This window comes from Micromys minutus, assembly GCF_963924665.1.
Source record: "Micromys minutus genome assembly, chromosome: 10".
Classification (NCBI taxonomy): domain Eukaryota; kingdom Metazoa; phylum Chordata; class Mammalia; order Rodentia; family Muridae; genus Micromys; species Micromys minutus.
In genome coordinates, this window is record NC_137979.1 from 22,131,439 (window position 1) to 22,150,842 (window position 19,404).

General features: G+C 46.3%; 2 protein-coding genes across 2 annotated transcripts; one reads left to right on the top strand and one right to left on the bottom strand.

Annotated features, from left to right (window-relative positions):
* Positions 1–5,539: 5,539 nt before the first annotated feature.
* TM4SF5 (transmembrane 4 L six family member 5) lies at positions 5,540–11,573 on the top strand (the record flags this gene model as incomplete). Its single annotated transcript, XM_080922397.1, has 5 exons — positions 5,540–5,713; positions 10,496–10,576; positions 10,911–11,047; positions 11,257–11,457; positions 11,537–11,573. The coding sequence occupies 5 exons, from the start codon at positions 5,540–5,542 to the stop codon at positions 11,571–11,573; spliced, it is 630 nt and encodes a 209-aa protein (XP_080778523.1).
* A 2,590-nt stretch (positions 11,574–14,163) lies between these two features.
* On the bottom strand, positions 14,164–15,185 carry VMO1 (vitelline membrane outer layer 1 homolog; the record flags this gene model as incomplete). The annotated part of the gene is made up of 3 exons (XM_080924653.1): positions 14,164–14,461; positions 14,767–14,882; positions 14,994–15,185. 3 exons carry the CDS (start codon positions 15,183–15,185, stop codon positions 14,164–14,166), a joined length of 606 nt encoding a protein of 201 aa, XP_080780779.1.
* Positions 15,186–19,404: the final 4,219 nt, after the last annotated feature.

Sequence of the window (19,404 nt, forward strand, 5' to 3'; positions counted from 1 at the left end):
ACGAACTCAGGCCCGTGGCAAAGAGCCGATATTTTTATTATTATTATTCTTTGATCGTTTTTTACAGTCCAGTCTTATACCCCTCCCCCGACTGTTCCTCATCCCACACCTCCTCTTTCTCCCCTGTTTCCAAGAAGATGTCCCCGTACCCCCACCCCCACCCCACCAGGCCTCCCCAATCCCTGGGGTCTCAAGTCACAAGGGTTAGGGACATCTTCTCTCACGGAGGCAGACCAGGCAGACCTCTGCTGTATATGTGTCGGGGTCTCAGATGTAGCTTTCCCACGATACTGTAAACCTTTCAGCCTGCTAACAACCTAAGCTCCACCAAATTCTCTCCTCAGGAAGATGACATTCAGGGATTTGCTTGTTTGCTCTCAGCCTTTTCTTTGTAATACTATAGAACTGCAGTTCTCAGCCTGGGGGCCAGGGGTGGGGGAACAAACTACCCTTTCACGGGGGTGGCCTAAGGCCATCATGGGTAAACACAGATGTTTACGTTACTATTGGTCACAGTTATGAAGCAGCAATGAAATAATTTTTTGAAATAATGTTACAGTTGGGGGTCACCATAACACGAGGAACTGCATTAAAGAGTCGTACCGTTAGAAGGATGAGAACCAGGGCTCTAGAATAAGCCCAGGCTTCCCATGTGCTAGACCGGCACCATATTACAGGCTCACAAACTCTGGCCATCGCAAATGGCCGCTCTTCAGCCATTCTGGGAGCTGGGACACACTGTACTTTGTTGTGTGTTTCTTTGTTGTATCTAAACCTGAGAGTTTTCTCAAGTTCATCCCTCATGATCGACTGATTTATTTTATTTTTTTAAAGATTTATTTATTTTATGTATATGAGTACACTGTAGCTTTCAGACACAGCAGAAGAGGGCATCAGATCCCATTACAGATGGTTGTGAGCCACCATGTGGTTGCTGGAAATTGAACTCAGGACCTCTGGAAGAGCAGTCAATGCTCTTAACCGCTGAGCCATCTCTCTAGCCCCCGACTGATTTATTTTTAATGTGTGTTGTTGTTGTGTCTGTGTGTGTGTCTGTGTGAGGGTATCAGATCCCCTGGAACTGGAGCTACAGACAGCTGTAAGCTGCCATGTGGTTTCTGGGAATTGAACTCAGGACCTCTGGAAGAGCAGACAGTGCTCTTAACCACTGAGCCATCTCTGCAGCTCTCAACGCTGTGTCTCTTTGTGTGTATTAGTTTTTTCACAAGGTCCATTCTTCTCCAACCACAGGCCAGAGCCTTTTCACCTCAACCTGTTCTTTCTAACTCTTAACTCCAGAATTCTAGTACATTCACCACAGTCTTTCCGGAAAGTATTCCTGAGTCCTACAGTAATTATTGTTCCCAGAATTCACTTTGGGATATTGCAATCTCTCCTGTGTCTGAGGAAATGTTTTCAAATCTCAACAATGTTTTGTTAATGCTTTATTAATGTCATGTCATCCAGAGAGAGCTGCTTGAAATAAGAAAAGCAGTGTGACTCAGTAGCTGAGCACTTGCCTAACACCCATGAGGCCACACACACACACACACACACACACACACACACACATACACTGTGGGGGCATAGAAGGAGGGAAAGAGAGAAAAAGGAAAGGAGGGAGAGAGAAACATAATACAATGAAGGGGCTGGAGAGATGGCTTAGTGCATAAAGTACGTGTCTTGCATGCATTCAGTCCCCAAAGCCCACATTAAAATTCTGGTCATGTTGCTTTGTGTTTATAATTCCAGCAATGAGGAAGTCGTTCCCTGAGGGTCACTGGCCTTCTGGTTTAGGCCAGTCTAATTAATAATCTCCAAGCCAGTGAGAGACCTTGTCTCAAAGGAGGTAAACAGTGTTCCCTAAGATGACATGAAGATTGTTCCTCTGACCTGGAAACATATGCGGGATACATGCGTTTCCAGGAGCATACTCATTAAAATTAATAACATAAGCTTGACCCGGTGGTGCACATCTTTAATCTCAGCACAGGACAGCTTGGTCTAAACTTGCAACAGCAATGAAAAACGCCACCTAGTGGCCACACTGTCAGCACCGTTGTTAGGAATCAAAATAATTACTGTTTCAAACAAGCCATAAAGGGACTGCATCCTAGCTCCTTGTTCTGTATCATAAATTTGAAAGTTAAGGAAAAGCTGTGACTAGGAGAAGTTACATAAATGCCAGATGTCATATATCATACTTCATTTTGTCGTCTGATAATGTGTAATGACTCATCTCTGAGTGAAATTCCCTATTGAAATTATAGTTCTTCTGGCTAGTATCAGTAGTTTTGTTGACATAATTAGGCTTGTTAATGATTAAACACCAGCTTTACAGCAACATGGCTTGCTACTGGCAAGGTAAAAAAAATTTATAGGAAATGAATGAGGAAATTTTTTTTTAAGACTCACTTTTCAAAATGTTCTTTGAAGAAAATAATCTTCATGAGAGGCATGTGCTTTAAGGAAAGTATTTTGTTTCTTTAAAGAAGAAAAGAATTCAAAGTCTTACTCAGTCAGCTAGGTAGTAAATTAGTGGTCACTTTTCCCCACATGGGATTTCAGGGGAGTTTGCTCAGCGGGTAAAAGGGCTTGCTGTGCAAGTGTGAGGATCTGGGTTCAAATCCCAGAACCCACATAGAAGCCAGACATGGAGCCAGATGTGGCAATGCACCTCTGTGACCCTAAAGTGCTCCTGTAGCAAATGGAAAGTGAAGAGAGAAGGGTTTTCAGAAGTCCATGGGCCAGCTAGCCTGGTGTGTGTGATAAAGCAGAGACTCTGCCTCAAACAAGGCTAGCAGCAAGGGCTGACACCAGAGGCTGTCATCTGTCCTCCACAAGTGTGCGGTGACACACTTGATCCACTTCCTCACTGCCCTTCCATGTGCTTCACTTTGGAAATTTTGTTTTCTGTCCTGTTTACTTTGAGACAAGCTCTCACCATATAATCCTAGCCAGCTGGGAAGTTACTACGTAGCTCAGGCTGGCCTCAGACTTGTAGGAATCCTGCCTCTGACTCCTGAATGCTGAAATTGGCAAGCATTGTTGCCTCTGGCCTTCTGCCCCGGAAACACTATTAAAGCATTAAACAAGCAAACAGAAGCAATGCCAAATATCAGTGACTGTGTCATTTTTTATGAGTCAGAGGCAAACAGCTGGAGCAGATAGGGAAAGTTCAAAGTACTGTTTTTTTCCATGCGTCTGCTCATTTGGTAAATTTGTCATTGCTGTTTCTCTGCCTTACAGGTAACAGAGATTCCTCCAAGATTCTGCCCTTTAGTTTTGAGAGGCTCCTAGTTTTCTCCATTTCCCACATGTCTATAGAGGTTTGGGCAGGAGATTCAACAGAGAGGCTCCTGATTAGACAACCCGTTCACTGTGACACTGTCATCAGCGGATCTTGTGAGGTCCTGCAATATTTCCTGCAAGCCTCCTTTATTAGTGGCATGACTGTGTGCTACCAAACACGGGTGAATCCTTCAAGGGTGCAATCTAGTCCTGAAACTGTGAGTCCATTCGCTCTCCAGCAGCAGGTCCTAAGAAATGTTAAATCACCTGTAACTTCAGTCCTCCTCTAGCTTTTGCAGACCTGAGGCGCACACGTGCTTCACAGATATACATGTAGGCAAAATGCTCACACACATAAGACTGAAATGAAATAGAAAGAAAATGGGACCAACTTGGTTCATACAGCCATCACAGAATCACTGGAGTCAGAATGCTTGAGTCCACTCTGAGAAACAGAAAAGGGTGCAGAAACAAAATTTTTAGAGCTGGGCCGTGGTGGCACATACTTTTAATCCCAACACTCAGGAGACAGAAGCAGGTGGATTTCTGAATTCAAGGCCAGCCAGGTCTACAGAGTGAGTTCCATGCCAGTCAGGGCTACACAGAAAAACCCTGTCTTGAAAAAACCAAAACAAAATAAAAAATTTTGAGAAGAAGAAATTGATAAGAAATCATTACCATCCTTTTATGTTTTTGTTTTGTTTTGTTTTGTTTTGTTTTGTTTTTTTCAGATAAATCCTTGCAATATAACTCAGTGTCTTAGTCAGGGTTTCTATTGCTGCAAAGAAACACCATGACCAAAAAGCAAGTTGGGGAGTGCTGGGGTTCAGGAATTACCACACAAACCATACAAACATCTATCCCAGTATAGCGAGAATAGTTTATTGAATGCACACCTCAAGATTGAACAATTAAGACTACAAAAAAAGGACTGGGAAGCCTAATTGTGGTGCTGGTCTGTCCTCAGGGCAGGCTTTTTATAGGAAAAAAAAGGTTCAAAAGTTTAAAAGCAGCACACCATTTTTGGCTAACTAGACAGAGTATCTTTAGCTAACCTTTAAGCTGATTGGTCCTAAGTGAAGTAAGAGGAAAGACACAGGAAGTCAAGTGGGGAGTCCCAGCACTGAGATAACAGCACAAATATTATAATCATAACTTTTCGGCTTACTAGTAGCTTTCTTCAGTATCAGCTATGGATAATTACTTCTGAGAAGTGGAGTCTGAGAACCTCAACGTGATTTCATCTTACAAGGAAAACGGAGATTGAGTACAAAATGGCCACCGTTACGTTCAAAGGAGCGGGCTCACCATGGAAAGGGTTTGCTCAATGTCTATTTCCAGATCATAGTCCACCACTGGGAGAAGTCAGGACAGGAACTCAAGCAGGGCTAGAACCTGGAGGCAGGAGCTGATGCAGAGGCATGGTGATGCTTACTGGCTTGCTTCTCATGGCTTTCTCAGCCTGCTTTTTTTTTTTTTTTATAGAACCTAGGATCATCAGCCCAGTGATGGCACCACCCACCACGAGCTGGGCCCTCTCCCAGTGATCACTAATTGAGAAAATTGATGTCATGAAGGCATTTGCTCAACTCCTTCCTCTCTGGTGATTCTAACTTGCGTCAGGGTGTCACACGAAAGCAGCCAGTACACCCAGGTGAGCCTCAAACACACAGCTTCTGAATGTCCCAGACACTAGTGTGAGCCCCTGCCTGGCTCCACTGTAGTCTTTTCTAGTTTCTTTACAGAAGAACCTCCCCATTGTGGAACAGAAGTCATGAAGCCGCCGTCCATCTGTCCCTCACTTCCTCATTGACAAGTCCTTCTGACTTGTCCCATCGAATCCTCACAACAAGCTCTCTGGGCAAGCGGCTTCAGCCAACCTTTCTCACAGATGAAACCACAACTGAGACTTCTAGAGGTGAACGGTTTGGGGGTTCGGCTGAGTCTTCAAGTAGATGAGAAGGGGCTGTACAAAGGTGTACACGGACCAAGGAAGAAGATGCTGACACCAGTCATTGTCCCCTGTGCGACCAGCCCCCCCACCCCCACACACACACCTACTGCCGTACTCTCAGCCCCACCAGCTGCAGCCCCTCCGCCTCCTCGGGGCCTCTCTCTTATCACTGCCATTCAGTTTCTGCCACTCCTCTCCTCAGACCTTTGCTCCAAGCTCCAGCCTGTTCTCCTCCTGAGCCTGGCACCTTCTGCTCACTTTCACTCTGCTCCTGCCTTTCCAGAAGCCTCGGACATGTGTACTGGAAAGTGTGCTCGCTGCCTGGGGCTTTCCCTCATCCCTCTCTCCCTGATCTGCATCGTGGCCAACGCCCTCCTCCTGGTACCTGATGGAAAGACCACCTGGACGAATGACTACCTCAGCTTGCAAGTTTGGCTCATGGGTGGCTTCATTGGAGGGGGCCTGATGGTGAGAATGCTGGAGCCCTGGCCAGGGTCCTGGGTACTGAGCTAAGGGACCATGGATGGAACTGAGAGGAGGGAAAGGACTCACTTGCTCTGGATGAAATGGCAAGGACTTGGTAGAGACTAGGGGGTCTGTCCAACTGCTCACATACAGTAACTGTTCTGTATGTGAGAAGGTCCCGGAGGAGCCCTAGAGTCCTGAGCTGAGGAATGGGAGGAAGGAAGGGCTTCCCTACTAGGCAGGAGTAAGTTCTCTGTGCCTCTCCTTGCCTCTACTACTGAACGCATGCTTTAAAAAAATTTTATTATGAGGGTAGAAGCTAGTTTGTGGGAAGTCTCAGCGCAGTGTCCTAACCCACCGGCAAGGGTGGGTGCCCAGAACGACCTCTGCAGCCTCAGATTAGACACTCCACCAGCCAGTTCCATGTTGCTTTCCCTCTCTTCCATGGCCGTTCCCTATCAGCCGGTCTCCTAGGATCCCCGGTCTGTACTAGGTTAAACTTAAGGATAGTAATCCTGGACCTAGGTCAGTATTTTAGAGTAGATGTCCCAGTCTTCCTGCAGACTAGGGAGGGAAGAGCCAGGCGTGAGAGTGCAAACCTTTAGTCCCAGCACTCCAGAGGCAGAGGCAACTGAATCTCTGAGGCTAGCCTGGTCTACAGAGCAAGGTTACACGGGAAAAACCTTGTCTTGAAAAACCCAAAGCAAGTGAGGAATAAACACAAATATTCTATCTAGACTTCTCTTCATCTTCCAACTCCCTCCTATTTAGGGAATTTTCTTTTTCATCTTTTATTTTTAGTTTTTGTTTGTTTGTCCATTTAAAAGCAGCATCCTGATTGTATGTCAGACCAGCCAGTCTAAAACTTGAATTCTTCCTGCCTCAACCTCTCAGGTACAGGCGTGTACTACCATGCCTGACCATTTGGGGGAACTTTTGGCTGGTTAACCTACAATATCGTCTTCATGGGATAAAGAGATCTACCTAGCATGATTTCCTAGCTTTAACACAACCCGCTTTCGAACTTCTCTGGGAGGATTTACACATTGGCTCCCTCTGCTGGCCACATCTTTATTAGCTAATGGAGATAGGTCTCCCATAGCAACTCCCTTCCCTCCTCCGACATCATGTTTTCTACTCTGCCTCCTGCGTGTATTTTCTTTTCTTTTCTTTTTTTTTTTTTTTTTTTTTTTTTTTTTGGCACTAGGTGAGATCCTGACTGGTCTAGCCATCACTATGTAGCCCAGGCTGGCCTTCAGTTCACAGAGACCCATCTGCAGAGGCAGATGTGTGCCCCCAACCCCTACATGGTGTATTTGGTTATTGTCGTTTGTCTTTTGTTCTGTTTTGTTTGGGGTAAGGTTTCACAGCATCCTTGCCCTGAGTGTGGGTGGCTGAGGGTAGATTCAGCCCAGGAAGCCACTTCCCTCCTAAATGCTGGCTGGGACTGTATCACATGGGCCCAACTTTTTTTCTTTTTGGTTTTTAAGACAAAATCACATGAAGCCCAGTATGTCTTTTTTTTTTTTTTTTAAGCTTTTCTTTTTCTTTTAAATTGGACATTCTTTGTATTTACATTTCAGATGTTATCCCCTTTTCCCTAATCCCACCTCCCTCCCCCTTCCATTGCCTCCATGAAGGTGCTCCCTCTCCCAACTACCCTCTCCCACCTCAGGCCTTGGTGTTCCTCTACACTGGGAAAACTGAGCCTTCACTGGATCAAAAGCTGCTCCTCCCACTGATGATGCTCTCCATGAGAACTCATTGGTTTTAGTCTCTGGGAGTTGTGGTGATTTGGTTAGTTGAGTGTTTTGTTCTTCCCATGGGATTGCAAGACCCTGTCAGCTCCTTCAGTCCTTTCTCTAGCTCCTTCACTGGGGTCCCCGTGTTCAGGTTAGCTGCAAGCCCAGTATGTCTTGAACTGACTCTGTAACCAAGGGTGAGCTTAAAGCCCTGGATCTTCTATTTCCTCCAAAACACTGGAATTGTGACCATACAAGACTACACCTGGCTCTCAGTTGTCTGAACACGACAGTCAATCTGAGAGTTTAAGCCAGCCTATGTAAGAGGCAACACAGAGGCCTCTTACATAGGAGAAAAGCTCTGGAAAGATGGCTCAGTGGTTAACAGCACTTTCAGCTGCTAGATGTTGTGCACACCTTTAATCCCATCACTTGGGAGGCAGAGGCAGGTGGATCTCTGTGAGTTTCAAGACCAGCCTGGTCTATATATCGAGCTCTAGGACAACCTCAAGGGCTAACGTAGAGAGACCCTGTTTCAAAAGACAGACAGACAGACAAGTCCCGCTCTTGCGGAGGAGCCAAGTTTGGTTCCAGCACCCATATGGAGCCTTTCCTCCCTATATCCCATTTCCAGGCAAGGACGTGGATACCAGGCACGAGTGTGGTGCACATACAAACAAAGGTATTCACAAGACACATAAAATAAAAATAAATCTTTTTTTAAATGTACATGGATAGATATTAACCTACATGTCTGTCTATGTGTCACACTCATGTCTGGTGCCCACAGAGATCAGAAGCCCATCAGATTCTCTGAAATTGGAGGCTGAGACAGAGAAGACTGTTTCAAGTTCAAGGCCAGCATGGGCCACATAGTGAATTCCAGGGCAGTGCAGGCTACAGTGAGACACTCACCAAACAAAAGGAACAGACATTGGTAAATCAAGAAGCAGTGCTAGGCCGGCGTGAGGCGTGTGCCTTTAAACCCAGCACTTAGGAGGCAGAGGTAGGAGGATCTCTGTGAGCGCAAGGCCACCCTGGTGGTCTACCAATCAGGTTCTAGGAGAGCTGGGGCTACACCGTGGGACTCTATCTCAAAAACAACAACAATAACAAAAGGAATGCAATTTTAGGTGTCTGCACATGTGACATCACTAGAAAGGCAAGAAGGTGTCATGTTGTCCTTAGATCCGTTGTGAAGCAGGAAGGAGAAGGGAGTGAGCACTGAGAAATGGACTGATCTAAGCAGATCTTCTCTCGGGTTGCAACTAATGAAGGGACTGCAACTTTCCGTCCCTTCCTTGGAGCAGAATGAGCAGGTCAGCTGTGGAGCCAGGCCTAGTGCTGTATGTAATCCCTGCACTCAGGAGGTCAAACAGGAGGATCTGCTGTTCAAATCCTTCCCGGGTGCTAGGTAGGGAAAACTGAGGGGGTGGGGAGAAGATAAGAGGAGAGGACAGAGGAAAGAAAGAGAAAGTGGCAGGGCTGAGGGGTTGCTAGGAGACAGCCCCGCACAGTGACATGCCTTTGAAGACAGAGAGGATCATGAGTTAATGCCAGCCGAGGCTATAGTAGACCTCGTCTCAAAATAAGTTAATGAAATGTAAGAGAAAAAAATGGGCTGGAGATGGGTTCCATGAGAGCACAGGCATCTACCATGCGCAAGACCCCTGGGTTCAAGCCTTAGCATAAGACAAAAGAACAAAAAAAGCCATCTGCGGAATTCCATGGATTCAATGCAAGTAGAGAATGTGACCTAAAGGGACTAAGGTACAGGGGCAAGCAAGGGATGTTGTGGTGCGACGTTTGGAGGCAGAGTAAGGAAGTCTCTAATGCCTGTGAGTTCAGTCTGTGTGAGTCTTACTGTGTAGCCCACGGTAGCGTGGAACTTGCTATGTATCCCAGGCTAGCCTCAGTCCCCACCCCAGTATATACTGGGACTGGAAGTATAGGATGGAAAACATGCACACACACACACACACACACACACATACACACCAGCCTAGGATATCTTTGAACATACCTCAAAGGAACTGAGCAGATAAAAGAGCAATTAAATATTAAGTTAATCAAATGTTAGCCTTTATGATGGAGTCTGGGATGACGTGAGACAAGAGTGGCGAGAATCTACTAGGGAAGCCGAGGACATCTTCCTCCTGGAAGGGGAGTAGGGCTGGGTGCATGAAAGAGTTAAAAGGACTAAGAGATTTAGACGCTATTGAGGAAAAGTACAGAAGACTTGAAGTGAGCCCTCGAATAGGAGGGTCAAACTCTCCCAACCTAGGCGAACTGATGGATGTTTTGCTACTAAAGATGACAAGAAAGACAAATGGCAGATGAAATTGGGGGGCTATTGTGAGGTCAGCATGAGGCTTGCTGAGGCTGAGCTAAAACTAAGACATTCGAATGAGCATGCCCTTCAGGCAGTTTAATATGGCCGTCTGGGTACCTGGGAGTGACTGTGAACAGGTGAGTGGTTAGCAGGCAGGTATGAGTGTCATAATAAAGGCCACAAGGGGGAAAAGGACTGACCCTTAGAAAACCCTGCGATCCAAGGCAAAGTCTCTACTTAGATCCTTACACAGTCGACTACCAGGGCTGCTCATTGTAACTTCTAACAGCACAATCCTATGGTACCGCTGAAGGTGTGTGTCAGCATGGGGCATTCTCTCTGACCCTGAAAAAGTAATCAGTTCATCGAGAGGATGAAGGTCCTGACTCCCTATCAGGGAGATACCTACCACGAGGCACTATTTGTGCAGAACATATACTGTTCCCCCCTCACCCAAATGTTTGATGGCCTTCTGTCTAAGATAACTGTAGTATATTGAACCCAACCCTCCAGGAAGCTATAATCTGGATAGAGATAAGGCAAGCATATAAATAATTATACATTAAAGTTGAGTCCAACAGTGATTCTGAGAAGTATAGATAAGGTTTTATAGTCCAAAGGGCTCAGGGCATCATGGGCAGCTCCCCTGAGATGGACAATGACGCCTTGAAGACCTAGGAGAACCTGTTATCACCAACTCTCACCCCACAGGTGCTGTGTCCGGGAATTGCGGCAGTCCGGGCAGGGGGGAAGGGCTGCTGCGGTGCAGGTTGCTGTGGAAACCGCTGCAGGGTAAGAACCAAAAATCACAAGTTTAGGATTTGGCTTCTGATGCCTTCCCCACAGAACCGAAGCACTGTCCACATGCCTCCTCTAGGAGGTCTCAGGTGCCACCTCCCTCCCAGTCTTGGGTCTCAAATGAACCCCACCAGAGAGGCCTAACTGAACCGCCACAGTAGATGGCTTTTAGGATTCATCTAACTTCAAATCCGAGGTTTAAAGACAAATGTGTGTTTTAGGCAGGCTGAGCAGGAGCTGCGGCAATATGCGGGAGGCATTGGGTGTGGGTGTCTCTCTCCAGGGGAGGGGCGGGCCTACTCACCTTACCTTTCCACATCGAATCTAGATGCTGCGCTCTGTCTTCTCCTCCGCCTTTGGGATGCTTGGTGCCATCTACTGCCTATCAGTGGCTGGAGCTGGGCTCCGAGTCGGACCCAAATGCTTAATAAACAGCAAGTGGGACTACCACTTCGAAGAAACTCAGTAAGTCCTACTTTGTACCTCCCGTTCTGTGCCTCTCCCCACCTGCTCGTCCTACGTGGTCCAGAAATGATGGAGCGGACTGAGCTTCTGGAAAATTCCTTCCCAATGGCCCATCCAGCTCTTTACAGGTCTTAGAAGGTCCTTGCACTGGGTGGTGGTAGGGTCTGCTGTGTGTGCAGTTTCTCTCAGATGACCCTGTCCATCCACAGAGGCGCTTACTTGCACAATGACACCCTTTGGAATTTATGTGAGGAGCCACCTCATGTGGTACCCTGGAATGTGACACTCTTCTCGATTCTGGTGGTCGCATCGAGTCTGGAAACAGTGCTGTGTGGAATACAGCTGGTGAATGCTACCTTTGGCGTGTTCTGTGGCGATTGCCGGAAAAGGGTAGGGCCACTTGGGGCACAGTTGGGGGCGGGGGTGGGGTTGGGTTGAGAAATCCTGTTTGCTCTTGGCTTTGTCTTTACCCTTTCTTTCTCCCCACAGGGTGAAGTTCACTGATTTGTCCATGGGCCACCCCTAATACCCCGTTTCTGGATGTCTGAGTGGTCATCCACTCATTGGTTGGCTAAAAACACACACACACACTTTTATTGTTCGATATCTTCCTTAGTGGAATAAACTGCCCTGAGCACCCTTCTGGTTTAGCCTTTGGAGAGAGTGCACATGGGCCTTCAGAGATGCGTGTCTAGGCTTGGGGCTTCTATTTGTACCCTCACTCCAACCCCCAAGCCCACACCCCCATTTGTTATTCTCTTAACCACAACATAGATATTGTTCTGGAAATAAAATTCTGTGCTCTCAAGGAAATTAATGTGCCCGTGATGAAAGGTGAGCAATTTTTTAATTTACATTTTCTTTGTGTGTGTGTGTGTGTGTATGTGTGTGTGTGTGTGTATGTGTGTGTGTGTGTGTGTGTGTATCAAACTTCAGTCCTCAGGCTCAGCACCCAGCAGCTTTACCTACTGAATCCCCACAGTTCACTGTTGGGTAATAGCCTCGGGTCATGAGGAACTGAGTCAGGTTGTGCTAAGCAAATAGCTTCGAGCTATAAAGAACAGCTTAGCCCCAGCCTGACCCTTCTGCTTTACCTGCAGAAACAAAATATGCTCAGGCACTGAAAACAACACACCCTGCTCTAGTCAAACTCCACCCTTCACTCCCCACCTCCCCACCGCCTTCTCCCCCCACCACAATCTGTAATTTCTGGTAGTATCCTGTTATACAGAGTCAGCCTGCCTCTGTCTCACATTTCTTACATTTGTCATTATGTTACTTCTTTTTAAAGAAGTGAAGGATCATTTCAGTTGATGGGAATCATTAGGTCTCAAACCCGGGACAAAATGGTTAACTGAGCTGCTTATTTATATATATCAAAGTAGACCTGGCTACCAGGTTCTCCCAGCATCCTTCACTTGCTACCTGCGACAGAGTACTGGCTGGCATACCCTGCTCCTTACCTGAACATCTCCAGCCCAGGGGTTGGGCTGCCTTTTCCCAGCTGCCCTTCCCTATATAATTCAGACATTTTGGTTACCTGCTCCCCCCCCCTTTTTTTTGATCTACCATTTACCTTCTGGTTCTTGGTCTGGCTCTCTGCTCTCTCCTCCCCATCCTCCTTACATAGCCTGGCTCAGAGTCATGTTCACTCTGGACTTTCCCAGATGTCCCTGTCCCTGTGTCTGGCCATACACCTCCCTTTTATCTACAATAAACCTTCTCCTCCATTATACCCAGGAGCAGTTATTGTGTTTTGTGTGTGTATATATATATATACCAAGAATGTTTTGGAGGTGATGCAGGGGAAAGGGGTGCCTCTGCGAACCCATGCTGAGGCATCCCTTCCCCCTGAGGTACCAGCCACATGAGTGTGGTATACCAGATGAGTGTAGTATAGAAATAGAGTTTATGGGCTGGAGGGATGGCTCAGCGGTTAAGGGCACTGACTGCTCTTCCAGAGGTCCTGGGTTCAACTCCCAGCAACCACATGGTGGCTCACAACCATCTGTAATGGGATCTGATGCCCTCTTCCGGTGTGTCTGAAGACAGCTACAGTGTGCTCATATGCATAAAATAAATAAATCTTTAAAAAAAGAAAGAAAAAAGAAAGACTTTATTTAGGGCATGGGGAGGGGAGTTGGGGGTATAGGAGAGACAGACAGAGAGAGTAATAGAGGACGGCCATGAGAATGTGGAGAGGGAGGAAGGGAAATGGGAAGAAAAGGGACAGAGAGGGAGGAGGGGAAGAGAGTGAGGTAGGGGGCAAGCAGCCCCTTTATACTGAGTCAGGCATTACCTGCCTGCTGCCAGGTAACTGGGGCAGAGCCTAGAAGGAATGCTAACAGTCACATCTTTTCCTTTTTATTCGGTTAACATTTTTAAAACATGTTGGTAATGAGATACTGACTGGTGGAAGGAAATATTTGTTATGCTAGAGAGAGTCTAATTTCTGAGTGTAGATCGCTGGGAGATTCCAGGCAGAGAAAACAGAATGAAAATAAAAGTCTCGGCTGACGATTTCTCTCAGGAAAGCCGCCATTTGAAACTGGCAAGGTGAGGTGGGGAGGAGACAGGCGGTGGGGACTCTGGGGAAAGATTCCTTCGTCTCAAAGCTCTAAAAATTAAAATGTAAAACCATGTATTTGTATTACCGTGTAATTAGTCATACTGGCTCTGTGACCCACACCCCATCTGACCCACTCAAACCTGGGGACTTCCAAACCAGGTGCTACCAACAAGGGGTCGATTGGGTCCTGTTCATCCAGTCTCTCTGAGTACAGGGTGAGGCTGGACACAACTACCATCGCACTTCTTAATCTGACATCACTGATGGTTTGGAAGGGAGACAACTTGGGCTCTTAAAGGGGAAGTATTATCTACAGATGTCCTCCCAGAGCCAAGGCCCAAAAATTCATGTGTTCAAGTTCTTTGTTCTGAACGGTGTGACCTACAGCCTCTGAAGCCATACCTGAATGCAGGCCTCAAGCCATGTTGGGTCAAGAAAGAAGAGGCAAGGAAGCAGGCAGCTTATTGTCTCTAAATCAAGGGACGGACAGCAAAGCCAAGACCAAGAAGCTTTAATAGTAAGAGGCCGTAATGACAGAGCGCCAGCATCAGCTGTTACAGCAGAATATCCTGACGTCATTAAGTGCAGTGTCATCTCGGAGGCCTCTAGGCTTCTGGATTTTGGTCTGCAAGCCGCAGACACCTTTGGGACACGAGTCGCTCCACTCTCCGTAGTCTCCCCAGCTCAGCCCAGGCCCCTCCAGCTCCACACCATCCGAGCACCGGAAGCGCACGTTGTTCACTCCGGTGTTGTCCCCAGGAAAAGTAAATGGCTCCACCCGGAGGCAGAAAGCCACTAGGAAGCTAGTGCCAGGACACCACAGAGGCTCACTCCATGCGCCCCAGCTGTAAGAGAAGGAGTCGTAATGGCTCTGTGAGCACCTCCTAGCCACCCTAGGGACTTCCAAACCCACTGCCGCTAAGGGATGGGCTAGGTCTAATCTTCTGTGTTTCCGATTCCCCGGGTGGACTTCCGTCCGCCACCTCTATAACCTAAATGGAGTTTATCTTGGGAAAGAGCATTAACAGAAGGGAAGGGGGTATACCTTTGTACTCGGAGAGTATCCTTCCCATCGGGAAGCGAACCTAGAGCTTAGGAACACTAAATAAAGGATGTCTACCCCATCGGTTTTTCTGGTCCCTCATCTCACCCTCCAGACTGGGACTCCACGACATGGGTGTTCTTCTGTGCGTTTCCTCGAGTGCAGTGCAGTCGGATCCCGTTCATGGCTGTGTCATCTCCAGGAACTCCTTGAGGAGGCTCCACCTAAGTCAGGAGAGAAGCAGAAGTGAGGTCCACTGAGGGGATTCTCCTCATTTTCAGCTCTGCAATTGGGAACATCTTGGCCTTTTCTAAGACCCAGGTCTGAACCTTCACCTTGACGGAGAACCCACTGGCAAAATATCCATCAGGACACATCTCAGGCCAGGCCCAGTCACCCCAGGTACCACCGTTGGTCACGTCAACAATCGATGCATATCGTGGTTCTGCGTGAATAATAATCTGTGCATGCCCATAGCACATCAACCACAGCAGCAGTAGCAGCCTGGTTTCAGCCTGCAACTTCATCCTGGGTTACCTATGAATCCGGTCACTTAGATGGGTTTATATCAGTCCCATCCCTATCAACCTATCAGGTTGCAGCTCTATACCAACCCTCTCCTTTCAGGGCTCAGATTTCGGAAGAATGACCAGGATTGTGGAGAGCTCTGGGGGCCGCTTGGCAGGAATCTGATAATGGGCCAGGACGGGGAAGTAAGCTCAGGCAGGAATCTGATTTTAGGCTAGAACAAAGAAGTAGGCAGCAGGCAAGACTATGACTTTGGGCTCAGACTGGGAAGTAGGCTCAGAAATTTTGTCATTCTGACAAACCCTTAGAAACAGTGATCACAGGACTTTGTTTATTGCCTGGCTTATTCCTTGACTATTCATGTCCATTGTCTGGCTTGTTCCCTTAATCTAGAACTGACCTTATTGCATGTAATTAAAATGGTATAAAAGCAGACTAGGAAAAAATAAACCCACCTCAGCCTCAGAGCTGGCTGGGGTCATGCTACAGTGTTTTTTAATTGCCTTTTTTTCTTTTTAATCCTCTCTCCTACTTGGAGAACCTGTTGACTGACTGAGCTGGCTTGGTCACAGGATTAAGTGACATTTAAGACTAATCTACTCCTGTCCAGGAACCTTGAAGATTTGAGGCCCCCAGGAATTAGGGAAGGAGGGGCAGTGAAAACCATTGAGTTTAAATTAGCACCTACGGAACACTTACCACTAGCTGTGATAGGCTTCCTGCAGCCACACTTCCTGTAATCATCGCAATGATTGTAGAAGAGAGAAACTGTATTTCCTAGTTAGTAGAGAGTTGCAGGTGACTTGCTCCCCGACCCTCTGATGCCCCAGTACACTGAGGGAAATCCCAGCACTGGAGACAGGAGCCAAGGAGATCATAGAAAAATCTGCCAGGGACAGGATTAGGCAGGGGACAGTGTGAGGATGAGAGGCAACCTTACAGGACATAAAAAAGAATGCCTTTAACACAGATCAAGCCTGAAGGACAGGGGCTGTGGCCCTGATTCTTTGAGAATCTTGGATACCAGGTACACCCAGAGAGACAGGAACTACCTCTGCCACCCAGGTTGTTCTAAAATACTGTGTATAGCATCTTTCTTAGGGTTTCTATAGCTGCAGTGAAACACCATGACCAAAAGCAAGTTGGAGAAGAGAAAGTTTATTTGGCTCACACTTCTACTGGAAGAACTCTAGCAGTGCAGGAACCTGGAGGCAGAGTTAGTGAGAGGCCATGGAGGGGTGCTGCTCACTTGCTCCTCATGACTTGCTCAGACTGTTTATTTTTTTGAGAACCTAGGAGCACCAGCCCAGGGAGGGCACCACCCATAGCAGATGGGCTCTCCTCTATCAATCACTAATTAAGAAAATGCTTTACCGGCTTGCCTGCAGCCATATCTTATGGAGACATTTTCTGAATTGAGGTTCCCTCCTATTAGATAACTTTAGCTCGTGTCTAGTTGACATACAAGCCAACACAGTAGCCCAGGCTGACCTTGAATTCTCAACCATCCTCCAGCCTCCCAAGTGCTAGGATTACCAGCATGAGGCACCACATTCTTTGAGACAGAAATCATTTTAAGACCTTATGGACAGGGACTGAGATGACTAAGAACAAACGCAGCTGCTCTTCCTCTGCTTTTTATATTTTTGGTTGTGAGCCTAGCTTTTAATGGCTGAGCCATCTCTCCAGCCCTCCTGTGGTTATTGTATTCTTTAAGACAGAAGAAAAACTATTCACTATGTAACTAAGGCTGATCAGGAATTCTTGACCCTTCTGTCTTGGCCTCCGGAGTTCTGGTATTACAGCCTTTACCGTACTTTGCTTAATAGTCTAGAATTTCTTCTCAGAATGCCTTTTCTTCTATGACCAGCAGCAGATGGACCCCTAATTCACAAAACAAGAAAACAAAACTTGGCTAGATTTGTTAGAGGGTACCACCCCGATCCGCTGACCTCATCACACACACTCCTCTGTTTCTTTAACACATATTTATTTACAAAGCATTTATGTGGTTCAAGAAATATTCTAAATGCCTGAAAATGACCAAAAAAGTAAGGTGCCTGGCCAGACCTAGTGGTTCAAGTCTGTGTGCCATCCCAGTGTCTCAGATAGATACATCGGAAAGTTCAAAATCAGCCTGGGATGTAGGACATGATAGTGCAGGCCTTTAGTCTCAGCACTCAGGAAGCAGAAGAGGCAGATCTCCGTGAGTTTGAGGCCAGCCTGATCTATATAGTGAGTTCTAGGACAGTCAGGGATATGTAGAGAGACTCTGTCTAAACAAACAAGTAAAAAAATAAACAAATTAACAAATAAATAAAATAAACAGGGGCTGTGTAAAGAGATCCTGTCTTAAACAAGTAAATAAATAAAACGAATCAACCTGAACAGTTCAGATTATGTCTCAAAAATAAAAAGGAAAGGGGGAAAACATGGGGTTAGATGATGCTTACAGTCCAATGCTAGAGTGCTTCCCTGGCATCCTTAAAGTCATGGATTCAATCTTCAATATACACAGAGGGAGAAAAAGTACTTGTCTTCACCAAAGCTTACATTCTAGTGGGGAAGACAGAAGATTCTCCCCAGTGAAGCTTGAGCTGTGCTTAGACACACACACATACATACTCACACATACACACACACACACACTCACACACACACACTCACTCACACAGACACACACTCACACACACTCACACACACACACACACACACACACACACACAGAATATTGGGGACTGAACCTAGAGTCTTGCACATTCTAGGAAGACACTCTACCACTGAATTATTTCCCTAACCCATGTTATATTAAAAACAAAACAAAACAAAACAAAACAAAAATGTTTTTTAATGTTTTTCACAGAACAAGGATTGATTTTTATTATTTTTTAAAGCTAATACTTATTTAGTTTTCTGACTCTGTATTTGTGCCTTCAACACTGGTTTTCTGCTCCTCAATAAGGAAAGTACACTAGATCCTGTCATGGGCATATTTTGCACAACTGTGATCATCATATACCCTGCTACATTTTTGTTGTTGTTTTAGGTAATGTTCCAAGGACTCTAGGCCTCAGGGCACAAACACCTCAAACTCTGCCTGGGCATGTACCATATGTGAAGTTTGGTGCTTTCCTAAATGTCTTGGAATAACGATTAACAGTCTGTTAACAGGGGTTATGGATAGCCATTGTTTGTTAGAATCTGCAATACGGGGAAACCTACAATGGTATGCTAAATGCTGGGCCATGTTGAGCATCTCTAAGCATTATTACTGGAGTTGGAATGTCTCTCTTTATAAAAATGTTTAAGACAGAGTCTAGATAAGTTACCCAGGCTGGCCTTGAATTTTTTATATTTCTACTTCAGTCTCCCAAATACCTAAGGTTAATGAAGTCCTGGGCAACTGTGCCCAGCTACGAAAATACGTCTGTATTCTGGGGGTCTACCACAGGGAGGTAACAAGCTGTTTAATCAGTGGAAAACTAATGTGAAGCTCAAAAAATTAAATCTAATGTCCACGAATCGCTGGAGGAAGACCCCAGACTCAAATAAAATATGCAAAGGACTTTTTTTATGCAGAAATTACCAGCATGCAGGCGTCAGGACAAAATGGCTATGACTTGAGGGGTTTGCAAGACACCTTTTAAGGCAAGTCTAGGGGAATTTTCCAGAAGGGTTAGGTAACCTCTAACATGATTGGTAGGGGTCAAAGCAGTAGCATGAATACCATTTTCACTGGTTGCTACGTTAGTTCTAATATGATTGATGAGACCTTGAAGGATTTTGGAGACCAGAAGCTCGGTTCTGGTCTTGTTCTCTCCTTCAGCTCAGAGTCCAGGAGCTGACTCAGTTCCCAACTCTCCTCCCCAAGTCAGGCCATCGCGGAGTAAAAGCTCTTAGTCCGTGGCTCTATCTGAGAAGCCCAGTATGTTTCCTGAGGAATCGAAATGTTCATTCCCAAGGTTTTCCGGACCTCTTAGTAAGCATGCAAAAGAAGAGAGCCTAAAAAAACCTAAAGCCCCATCATCCCGCCTTAGCAAGCGAGACATATCAGGCAACTGTGACCAAACTTGGAACGTCTTCACATAGGTCATCATTTGATCCTCACATGAGATTTACAAAGACCCATTATCCCCAGTTTACAATGGATTCATGCCCAGAGTTTAAGTAGGACCCACGAGAGGCTGCCTCTTACTACAAGCTAGCCCCACAGGTAAC